Source organism: Astatotilapia calliptera, chromosome 22 (assembly GCF_900246225.1).
Source record: "Astatotilapia calliptera chromosome 22, fAstCal1.2, whole genome shotgun sequence".
Classification (NCBI taxonomy): domain Eukaryota; kingdom Metazoa; phylum Chordata; class Actinopteri; order Cichliformes; family Cichlidae; genus Astatotilapia; species Astatotilapia calliptera.
Genome location: NC_039322.1, coordinates 7,354,372 through 7,365,871, shown reverse-complemented (window position 1 = coordinate 7,365,871; position 11,500 = coordinate 7,354,372). Strand labels below are relative to the sequence as shown.

Below are 11,500 nucleotides of genomic sequence, written 5' to 3'. Positions count from 1 at the left end.
CATATGAATTTTACAATTAACCAGGCCCATCCAGATTTTCCCATGCTGACCCATTACCACATTCTGTCACCTTCACTGCAGTACAGGTCAAAATGGTACAGATTTGTACTTTATTTCAAATTGTACCTTTAAAGGGGCATTTCTGGACTTTTAAAGACCAGTATTGTACTTTTAAGGGAACATTTTTAAAAAATGTACCTATAGGTACAAAAATGTTCTTCTCTCGTACCTCTATTTCTGAGAGTGTATGATTCCAGCAGAGCTTCCAAAAGTAGAATGAGAGGCAGAGGCTGTCAGGACCCTCTCCTCCACTGTCAATGGATTCAGGAGACAGAAACCTTCTCAGCTTTTAGACTTATGATAATCTGAGTGAACTATCCTTAAGTTAGTCAAACAAATTTATTTACAAGGACATTTAAACACGTGAGGTGTGGAACAAAGTACTATACAACTAAAATAATAAAATAAAACTTTTGAAAACATGAAATAAATCATAAAATAAATGGGAAAAAACAATTAAACAGTAACAAGAAAAAAGCCATTAGAATTGAGTCTGAAAATGGGTTTTCAGATCATTTACAGTAGCCACTCCTACTGCGAGATCTCCTCTGTGTTTTAAACCGAAGCATCTGTTAAGCAAACTTCTAGTGGGAGTAAGTTCAAGTTCAGAGCAGTAAGACGATGCTAATCTGTGCATTAATTTGAAAGTAAGGTGGGCTGCTTCAGATTCAGGCTGCCTCTTTGTAATACCAATGTGCTTGTATGCCAGTATTGCAGGTTTGTAGTTTATGTTTTGTCCTGTTTGTTTGTGCTTTTGTGTTTTTCTCTTCTCTTTCCTCTCACACCCCAAACCGAGCAGCTGCCCCATCCTGAGCCTGATTCTCCTGGAAGTCTCTCTTCATTAGAAAGTCTTCCTGTGTGTGTGCACATGGGTTCTTTCTCTACTATTGTTTGGTCTTTGTGTCACAATATAACATCCCTTGATAATTGTGTAGGGATCTATATGCTCCTTGAGCTAAATTCAGTACTACAGCTAAAATAAATGGTGCAACTTTAAATGTACAAACGGAAGGAATGATTTTGTGTCAGTTGTGATGAACTGTTTGCTCTTGTCACACATTTGGTACTGCCCAGCTATGTCCTTTAGGGGGCAGTAAAACTCTTTCCTTTCATTTCTACATATTACTTTTCTCTGTGGCACGAGCTCCTGTGATTTGAATAATGTAATCAAGTGAAGATGTTTAAACAGGAACTGAATACAAAGCAATGATATCTCTCAGACAATCAAGTTAATTTATGTCTGAATATATAAAGTAATTTGGAGACAGGAGAGGTTGCTGCAATGATAAGGCGGAGGTTTTTCTTGTAACTGATTAAAGGCTCAAAAATTCTCATTTTAGTATTTATTAATTAGCAGATAAATCATTTTAAATCTATTTTAATATCCTTTCAACGTAGACTTATAGCTTCCACTCTAAAGTAAAGACAGTTAACTCTTAATTTAGGAAAAAAGATAAAGAAACTAATTTACAGTCTTGGAAACTGAGTCACTGACAGCAGGTTAGTTTCTACTAATATCATCCAAAACCAAGAAGGAGAAGGATGAAAAAAAGCTGAGCTAAAGATGACGGGAATCATGGGAGAAAAGGGGGCGTCATCATTATGTAATTTCCACCTGTTGCTCGGGATGGACGGCTGGCAGCTTCAGGCCTCGAAGCACAATCGTGTGAAAAGTGTGAGTGTTGGCGTGATCGTCACCATTTTCCGCTCAGTTCCTGGAGAATATGCACAGTTGGTGTGGAGGAGAGTTTGCCACCTCCACAGTATTGTGCTGAGAACAGGCAGCCACAGATTGTTGGACAGCATGGCAGTTAATACAGGTCACTGCTGATCTGTCTTTTTGTGCTTTTCACATCTTCTTCCAACTGTAATCGTTTTCTATAATGAAATTTACCGCATCAGCACGAAGTGAGCTGATTAAATCTGCAGGGTGGAACGTGGTGCTGATAAATCACTGCACTACATGATACGTTCATTGACCAAAAATATTAGTATTAAACTCTTAAACTATGATGTATGGGCTCAGATTTCAGTAGCAGATGTTTAATCCACTGTGGGAATATGCAGAAAGATATATATGTTTTAGAATAACTAGACGTAGCTTTTGGTATAGTAGCAAAAAGTATTTGGACACAAGCTGATTATCTATCTTTATAGGATGGAGTATATATATGCATGGATTTCAAGCACTGACTCTAAATTACCATTAAAAGGCTTCTTCAAAAGCAACTAGAATTATAAAGATGAGTGCAGGGAAGATTGAGCTCCTCTTTAATTGGGTTTGTAGTTTTAAAATAACAGTGACAAAAAATACAAGATTTGTCACTGAGTGCAAGCAGAACCAGAAACATTTGATGCATATTAGACTGTAAAATATGACTAAAATAAAGAAAATCAGACAAGAGTGATCAACTTGAATTGCCTACGAGATCCATGAACGTTTCTATAATACAGCACAGTTCATAAGTCATCTGACGTACAATCAGCTCAAGAGGGAGAGCTATATGGTGGAAAGCATTCATAAGAATAAGACAGCAAGGACTATATCTGAGAAAGAACAAGCGCAGAAGGAGTGAAGCTTCACAAGAATTTTTTCTGAATGAGAAAATTAAAGGTTTAATTAAACGAATTAAACCTTTGTGAATCTGATAGCAAAAGGTTTGAGCTGCACTGAAGCTACAATAAAGCACAGAGGTAGGAACGGTAAAGTGATGTATTCATGCTGGAATACATGCAGAAGACACAGAGTAGGATAATCCAAAGCAAAGAGGCTGTCGAATGAAAATAAAAAGGGGAAAATAAAAGTTGTAGTGTGACCCTCCCAGAGCAAAATCCACTGGATCCCTGGCGGAGCACCAGTGTGTGTGGGGGAGGTTAAAAGAAACATGTCTGCAGAAGGGTACAAAAAAAGCAGGGTGTACTTTAACAGAAGTGTCCGTCTCTTAAATCTTTAATCTCTTAAATCTTTCCATTAAAATTCATTCATTGATCCATCCATTCATCTTCAACTACTTCACTTCAGAGCTCCTCTGGAGCCTATCCGATAGGACGAAAAGCAAGCTACACCCTGAACAGGTCACCAATCTGTTGTAGGGCTGAGAGACAGAAAACCATTCACGCCTACAGCCGATTTAGAGTCACCAATTAACCCAGCATGGATGCCTTTGGACTGAGGGAGGAAGAGATCCCTAAGAGAACCCATGCTCAAACAGGGAGAATATGCAAACTTCACATGGAGAGGCCCAGGGATTCAATACCAGGACAACTGTGCTGACCACTGCACAAACATATGTCCATTATAAACAGACAACAAAACAATATAATTTATATATTTTTCTTCTCAGCTGACTTGACATTTATTTTTCAGTAGCTGTACACCTGGTCACACCCATATTTATATATCACAAAGACTTCACGCACAGTGTTTTCAGGCTGCAGCTGTGATATTGCTGATAAAACAACTGAAGTTTTTTTTAAGGATTAAAATTAATTAAAAGACAAGATAAAAATAGAGCTGACCAGTGATTTGTAGTCAAACCAAAACATTTTTAGATGGAAGTTAAAGTGGCTTTCATGGGGACTCAAACGCAGGACTCATTTTCAGTAATCCCTGAGCTCATTTCTATGAGTGATTTTAGAGCATTTGGTATACAGCAGTCTTTAAGTAATAAAGAAATCGAGGATTGAGGCTCAAAAATTTGTTCATATTGACGCCTTCTTTTTGCACATGCATCACAGGAAATGTTTTCTGAATATGTTCGGCCATACTTCAAAACAGCATGCACTTTTCCAACCTCCGCCTTCATGTTCACCTGGAAGAGTGTACATGCTGATTAGCGCTATCGTAAAAAAAAAAAGAAAAAGAAAAGAAAAAAGAGCGCCGTTCATGAAGTTTAAGTGACAGGCTGTTGCGCAAGACAGCAAATCAACGAACTGTGACAAATTTGTAAATGTTTTATTCATCATTATGAGCGGCAGCACTAACACTGATTCATGCAGTGGTAATAATCAAATATCAGATAAACAGGAAAACATTCTAACATTTTGCCGCTTGGCCAGCTGGTTTTGTTGATGGGGGAGGTCTGGTTTGGAAAATGTAATCATGGGCTAATCCCCTCGCATGCGTATGACTGCTCGTGCCAAAAGGAAGGCTCAAAAAGCAAACCTCCATCTGTCCGCCAGGCACAGTTGTTCCGACGAGAATAAGGTAGCGCGTCGCCTTTTACGCACAGCACTGCGACGGAATTAAAGCAGAGTCCGAGCAGCTCTTTGTCACTTCGTCGTTTTTCAACGTGCACCGCAAGCTCTCGTCTGTCCTTTACTTTGTGTGTGTGCGTTTCATATTGACTTTCCAGACCTGTAAAGTTTTTGGACTTCTAACTTCTATCGCGCGTAAAACCGGGCTGGTGCGCGAGAACACTGCAAAGCCTCTTTTTTTAAAAACAAACAAACAAATTCCTCATTTATTTGAACCTTTTAAACGAGATGGAAAACTTCACATCAGCTCCATTGGAGAACAATACTTTACCGACATGGGTGGACCACAGCATTCAGTACAAAGTGATTAGCAGTTGTCTGCTCTTCATGATTTGTGCTCTAGGAATTGTTGGCAATGTTATGGTGATCCTGGTGGTGCTCACTACTAAACATATGAGGACTCCCACCAACTGCTACCTGGTGAGTTTGGCTGTGGCTGACCTGATGGTGCTCACAACGGCTGGTTTGCCAGCTATTCCGGAAAGTATCTTCGTATCTTGGGTGTTTGGCCGCTATGGGTGCCTCTGCATCACCTACTTTCAGTACCTCGGGATCAACGCCTCCTCTTGCTCCATAACAGCTTTCACTATCGAGAGATACATCGCCATCTGCCACCCGATTAAAGCCCAGTTTCTGTGCACGCTGTCCAGAGCAAAAAAGATCATTTTGTTCGTCTGGGCTTTCACTTCCATTTACTGCTTGATGTGGTTTTATCTGTCAAACATCCAGGAAACGGTGTACAAAAACATCACCATCGTCACCTGCGCCTACAGAGTTGCCAGGAAGTTTTATTTACCCATTTACTTTTTTGATTTCGGCGTCTTTTTCGTGCTGCCGCTGCTGCTCTCCGCGGTTCTGTACGGCCTCATCGCCAGGATCCTCTTCCTCAACCCGCTGCCCTCCGACCCTAAAGACAAGAAGAAGAACGGACACAACAACCACGCCATCAACAAGAGCACCAGTTGTAAAAACTCTCGACACTCCAGCTCCACCGCGACCTCCCGCAGACAGGTGGGTGGTGTGTGAGCGTGGGGAGGATGAGAACCAGGATGTTTTTACTCTGCTCATTCAGCGAGATGTTGCAATTTTTTTGCACGGGTTCGTAAAATTATTCAAATATAAATGAATGAATAAACCTAGTCACATTCTACAGACATTTTAATACCAGTTATTAAAAGACAAAGTGAATATTTTAAAGTAATTAGGAGTGGAAATAGTTGTCATTTTCAGTATACAAAGGAGTTTTTAACATTTCTTCATTAAAAATAAGTATAATTATAGTGATTGTTTTGTTAGTTAATTTGGTATAAGCTCTACAACATGTGAAAACTGAAGGTTTCTTCTGAGTGCAATCAAAAACCCAAAGATGGACTTCTTATTCTACGATTGCAAAGAAATGAAATGAAACAAATTAACATTCTTATGAAAAATAGCAAAAGATAAAAACAATGACCTCATCACAATTACAAATTTTGAATGTTTTCCACACCATAAAGATAGCCCCTCCATGTGTTAGAAGTACCTCTGCAATATCATTTAGTATGCACAGGAAATGAATATGCAAATTGAACCACACCTCCCACCTTAGCCTCTTGTCTCTGCTGCTGCAAGACTCACTCAGACGTGCTCTGGAGAGAATAGAAAAGCACCTCATAGAAGTGTGTGTTAAGTGTGAGAGGAAAACCCAGCCCTTCATTTAAAAATCAGTAGGTTAGGAACACAGAGTGGGTGCTTGTTCCACAAGTCACAAGAAAAAAAACAACGGAATAAATACAATCCACAAAGAATGGAGGAAAGCATTTAAACTAATTAACACTTGCGACAAAGCTTTTATTTCACTTACAGTGACTCACTGAGTTCTCACCAAGTGATGTTACCTTCAATTCACCCGTGTCGTCTCTCGTCTTCTCCCTGTTTGACAGTTTCACTGACACACACACACACACACACACACGCACGCACGCACGCACGCACGCACGCACGCACGCACGCACGCACACAAATTATGAAACAATGGGCAGCAAAACAGCAGTACAGACTCCCACAGTGAGCTGAAATGAACCAAGTGCACATGCACAACATGAACCTTTGGCTTGTTACATAAATCTTATCCTGTACTGCCAGCTTTCATAAGCCAGCTCCACCCCACAATCTAAAGGGACTGGTTGGTTGTCTGAATCTGTTATATTGAAGCTGTTATTCATATACTGTAATTCCAGTGTGATTTAAAACTTGTTTTTTATATTTATTATAATGTGTATATTAAAGAGGTATTGAACGCTGGGGTCAGTCTACACAATTTTAGCCTAATTCTGGACAACATGTCTGTAATGGGGTTACCACGAAGGAAGGGATTGGCAATGATTCAACAACCAGAAACCCTGCAAAGTCAATTAAAATCAGCAAATGTATTGACAACAGAGGGAACAGCCAATAGCAACAAATACTGGTCATATTGGTCAACTTAGAAGCAAGCGATTGAAGTGACAACCTACTGAACTGAAGGATACTGTTGACTGACATATGGCAGGGTTTACCTGTGTAACTTCAGCCTGGAATGACTTAGGACTAAGAGCCAGCTAGAAAGTGATGCATTTTAGATCATGTTATATATGAACAGGGTGATTATCATCATTTTTTCTTGTGTTGGGTGTCATAACGGATGAAAACTGATGCTCCATCGCATCGCCCTAGCTGAGAAAGGCTAGCTCGTTTTTGATGATGGGGCAGGGAAATGAAAAAGCCAATAATATATAGTCTGCTTCGGAATTTTGTGTTCATTTTCTTTTCTGGAAATCATGAAGGGAGCCATTCCACTTCCCACAAATTCCTTTCTACAGAATCTGACTACAGTTCAGCCAGAGGTGCAGCAGAGGGCGCTTATTCAATAAAAAGGAATGGAGAGGAGTTGAGATCAAAAAAGCCTAAATATTATTTTAGTTGTTGCAAAATAAAATAATACAATTACAGTGAACAAGTCATACTCATAATCATTGTGCTAATGCAGTTCTGGTCCACTGATGATTTAGGAAAGGAGACGCTCCCTTGGCGTTGCTCACTTACAAGTATTTCTCAGCACATGTTAGAAATGTAGTTAAACCGTGCGTGTATATGAATGTTGTGTTGTGGTGGTTGAAGGTTATGTTACCAGGAGGCTGCTGCTAGAAATATTCTACTCCTGCTGCTGGCTTCATGCCTGAAATCAACAAAGCGTAGGCTGAAAGTAGCTCCCAGAGTGTGACAGCCAAAAGGCTCGTGGAAAGATTTTTAATTAAAATCAAAGCTACATTTATTATCGCAACCTCTTCTATCTGAAGCAGAAGTTTGGAGTGGGAGTTCTTGAGTGCTTAGAAGTTTTCTTTCCTTTTACATCATCCTCGATGTTAAAGACAACGAGCAAGACGGGTTGGTTACCAATGAGTAGTCCGTCATATCCCTCGGTCGAGGGGACACTGACCATCATAAAACACAAGAAATACTGTGTGGTCACAAGCCTGCATTAATAAATAAAACCAGCTTCCCCATATGCAGGAGCAGTTCTCATATTTCTCCTTCCTTCCCACTGCAGGTGACCAAGATGCTGGCAGTGGTGGTAATCCTCTTCGCCCTGCTCTGGATGCCGTACCGCACTCTGGTGGTGGTCAACTCCTTCCTGGACAAGGCCTATTTGGACAGCTGGTTCGTGCTTTTCTGCAAAATCTGCATCTACCTCAACAGCGCCATCAACCCAGTCATCTACAATGCCATGTCTCAGAAGTTTCGTGCCGCTTTCCGCAAGATCTGCCGCTGTGGGAGGAAAGGCTCGGATAAACCCGCCACCTACAGCGTGGCCCTCACCTACAGCGCTGTCAAGGATACATCAATGGTGGAAAGCACTGATCACTTCACGACCGAGCTGGAGGAGCTCACTGTCACTGACGAACTGCTGTCTGATCAGAAAATGATGTTCCCAGACCCCAGTGTCTACGGAAAGGTGAACTTCAGTGACAATTGAGGTTTTCTTTGAGGCCAGAGAGATTTTCTTTTTTTTTGGGGGGGGGGGGGATAATTGAAAATTAAAGACTTTGAAAATGTTGCTTAATGGAGTCTGTCAAGTGGAAGTATTGTTTTCTCAGTGCTTGCTTACCTTTCAAAGCGAGGCTGCTGAAGCTAGAGATGTAAACACAGATTGCAGCCAGTGATGCGTAACAGCAGGCTTTGGAGCGCAAAGCCAAACACACTCTTTATGAGGCGTGATCCCGGACATTGTAAAGCCACCAACGCTGACAGATAAGCACTCTCATCACTCAGCTGTTATCTTATCTTTTCCATATAATATCAGGTATATGAGCCAACAACCCATGAATGCGAACGACAACACTGTTCCCACTTCAAATACACGGTGTTGCGTTATAACTCCGATTAGCACCGACTCAATTCTGATCTTTAAGCCTGAATGACGCAACAAGGCACGTCAAGAGGAAATAAACTGAACTTGAATGCTCAGACATCCTTTGAAGAGGTGCTGTCAATAAACTGGCCTTGACGCATTTATTTTCACCCACAAAGCCGGCGATCGGTACGTTGTACCAAAGAATACCGAAGGCAGATCAGAACTCTTCGAGTGGAATTTAGTCTTTATCATTAGATTCCCCCCACTTTTTTTTTTTTTTTAACTCATTGTGCTACTGAAAATAAAATTTAGGATGAGTTATTATTATCAGCTTCACTCACACTTTCAGAGTTCTTCTCAGAAATAAGGTGAATTATCATACTTGCAAACACACCCCAAAAATCCTCACCCTATACAGCTTTAATAACTGCATGCCTGCCTCCCTGACGTTTTCAAGGCAGGTGGTCCATTAAAGGGTGAGTCACACATGAACCTTCACTGGCAAAATAGGCCCTATTTTTGCTGTGAAGGACACGTACAGTGTGCAGCCTTGAGCACAATGTAAAACCAAGACAGATTTGGCTGTAAGTGCTCTGCAGGAAGGGAATTTGCTGTGAGTTTTATTTTCTCCAAGGACAAGCATTCACCGACAGACAGGGGCTGCAGAACTATAAAAAGCACTTTGTAACTTGAATTCAAAAAGTGCCATGATGCCATTTATGTGTTATCCTGTTTCTAAAAAGGCATACATCATAAAGAGTTTATAAGTTCTAACTGAAGACTTTACTTAGAGGCGAGACGTTTTTATAGAGCGTATTTTAAGAACTTTTTGGCTACCTTATCTATAGCTCTAAAGTCTTAAGATTTTTTTTAATTAAACCCCATGTTTGATTCTACTGATGGTCAGCATTTGTGTTTGCTTTCTGTTTTTATTGTTCTTTGATATATTTTTGCTTTTTGATGGTAGTCTGGCATTGCTGTGCAAGATTTCAGATGGGTGTGGGAAAGAAAGCATTGCAGGTAACTTTACAGTTCTGATTGTAATTACATTATATGGACAAAAGAAATGGGGTACACACCTCTTGATCTTTGAATTCAGGTGTTTTCAGTCTCATTGCCACAAGTGTCGAGATCAAGCTCCTAGCCATGCAGTGTGCCTTTACAAACACGTGTGAAATAAGGTTGTTCTACAGCGTGCCACCATTGCAGCATGTCAATATGTAACAGAAAGCACAGAAGCCTGGCCGTGAAGTGTCAGACCAGTTACAGAGCAGGCTTTCTGAGTGCCAAGGTTCATAGTTTATAAATGGGATCATGAGATTGGTTTCCATGGCCTAGCTGTTGGTGTAGGTGTAATGTGTAAGTGGTCCAGTACTTTTGTTCATATAATGTATATCTGCAAGCCTAAAAAACTAACCAGGCAAAATCAAAGCACGTCTACGAATGGAGAGTATTTTGATCAGTGAGTCAAGCTTACCTGGGACAAAGTTGTGAACCACCGACAGGCTGAATATTTGATATTACAAAAGCCAGCAAACATATAACTGCATAACATTGGTGACAGTTATAATGGTGATAAATATACTGAAAATAAAAGTGGACCCACGATACAGCCTTGAGGAACACCACAATTAAAATGTAGAAATGTTCATTTTCTATGGCCAAACAGGAGGTTCTGTCGAAGAGATGGAAACTTCAAAGATAGATTCCCTTAAAATGTAACACACTCTTGACATACCCTTTTTATATGCCTTACGGTCCTTTCCTAAATGATTATTTTATTTTACTTTTTCCATGCATTAAAAACTGCTTTGAATTTTTCTTCGAGCAGCAGCAGTGGTGGTTGTAAACCTCAGTGTCAGATACTGTATATGTACAGTGCCACAGAGATTTGGTGTAACATATACGATGTGGTGATATAGTTTAGCTGCAGCATGGTGATTTGAGGCTGAAGCAAAGTGAATTCAGTGTTTTGTTCTGTGTTATGTATCCTGTGAACTGTGGATTTAACAAACCGTCGCTTTGCTCATCCCGCTTCTAGTTGTGAGAGCGGTCAGTGAGCTGGTGAACACTGCTGGATGGACGTAAGATGAATACTGAAGATGTGCTGATGTTGTGTGGCATTTTCTGCCAGATCAGTGACTGTCTACTGTTTTCAGTCTGAGCACTGTCTGCCACACAGGGAAATATAATTGGTTAGACACAGCAGAGGAAGAGTGGGTTTCATCACTGCTGAATGTGGAAGATAGTTTTAATACTGCATATGCATCATGTTACAGTGGATTAATGCATTTGTGTGTGTTTATGTCCCATGTGTTTTTAAAGTGCTTGTTATTTATGGCAACTCGTTTGTATATCTTTATGATACTCTTGCGTTCACTATTGCACATTCAAAGTTTATTAATATTACTTTGTGATGTACTATTTGGAAGCTGCTGCTTTGATCTTGCTTCTAAAATTATTGTGGTCCTGTGAATATGTTTGATGGCTCTCTAGAAATAGTTCATTTGTAATTTTTATTTCCTTGTGTCAAAATAAAGTTATTTCTGGAAATAAAGTAGTGTATTTTCCATGTGTCGAAGAGGCATTCTAGCTTTATTTTCCCCAAATCTTTGCAGGTTTCTGAGAAAATCCCAAACAGAAGGTGAACAGAGAAAGATTTAATTTTGGGGGGGTCACACAATGGGTTGTATGTTTCTGTATCATATATAGCAATATATAATATATATAATGTACATTTAGATAATTCTATAAAAGCAGAACAAAAAAAATTCTAATTTCAAATGAAATTATGAGAAATTAATTCAAACA

General features: G+C 40.0%; 1 protein-coding gene across 1 annotated transcript; it reads left to right on the top strand.

Moving 5' to 3' along the window:
* The first annotated feature begins 509 nt into the window (after positions 1-509).
* Positions 510-11,290, top strand: trhrb (thyrotropin-releasing hormone receptor b). Its single transcript, XM_026156941.1, has 2 exons — positions 510-5,328; positions 7,886-11,290. The coding sequence occupies exons 1-2, from the start codon at positions 4,546-4,548 to the stop codon at positions 8,309-8,311; spliced, it is 1,209 nt and encodes a 402-aa protein (XP_026012726.1). The 5' UTR covers positions 510-4,545; the 3' UTR covers positions 8,312-11,290.
* The last annotated feature ends 210 nt before the right edge of the window (positions 11,291-11,500 follow it).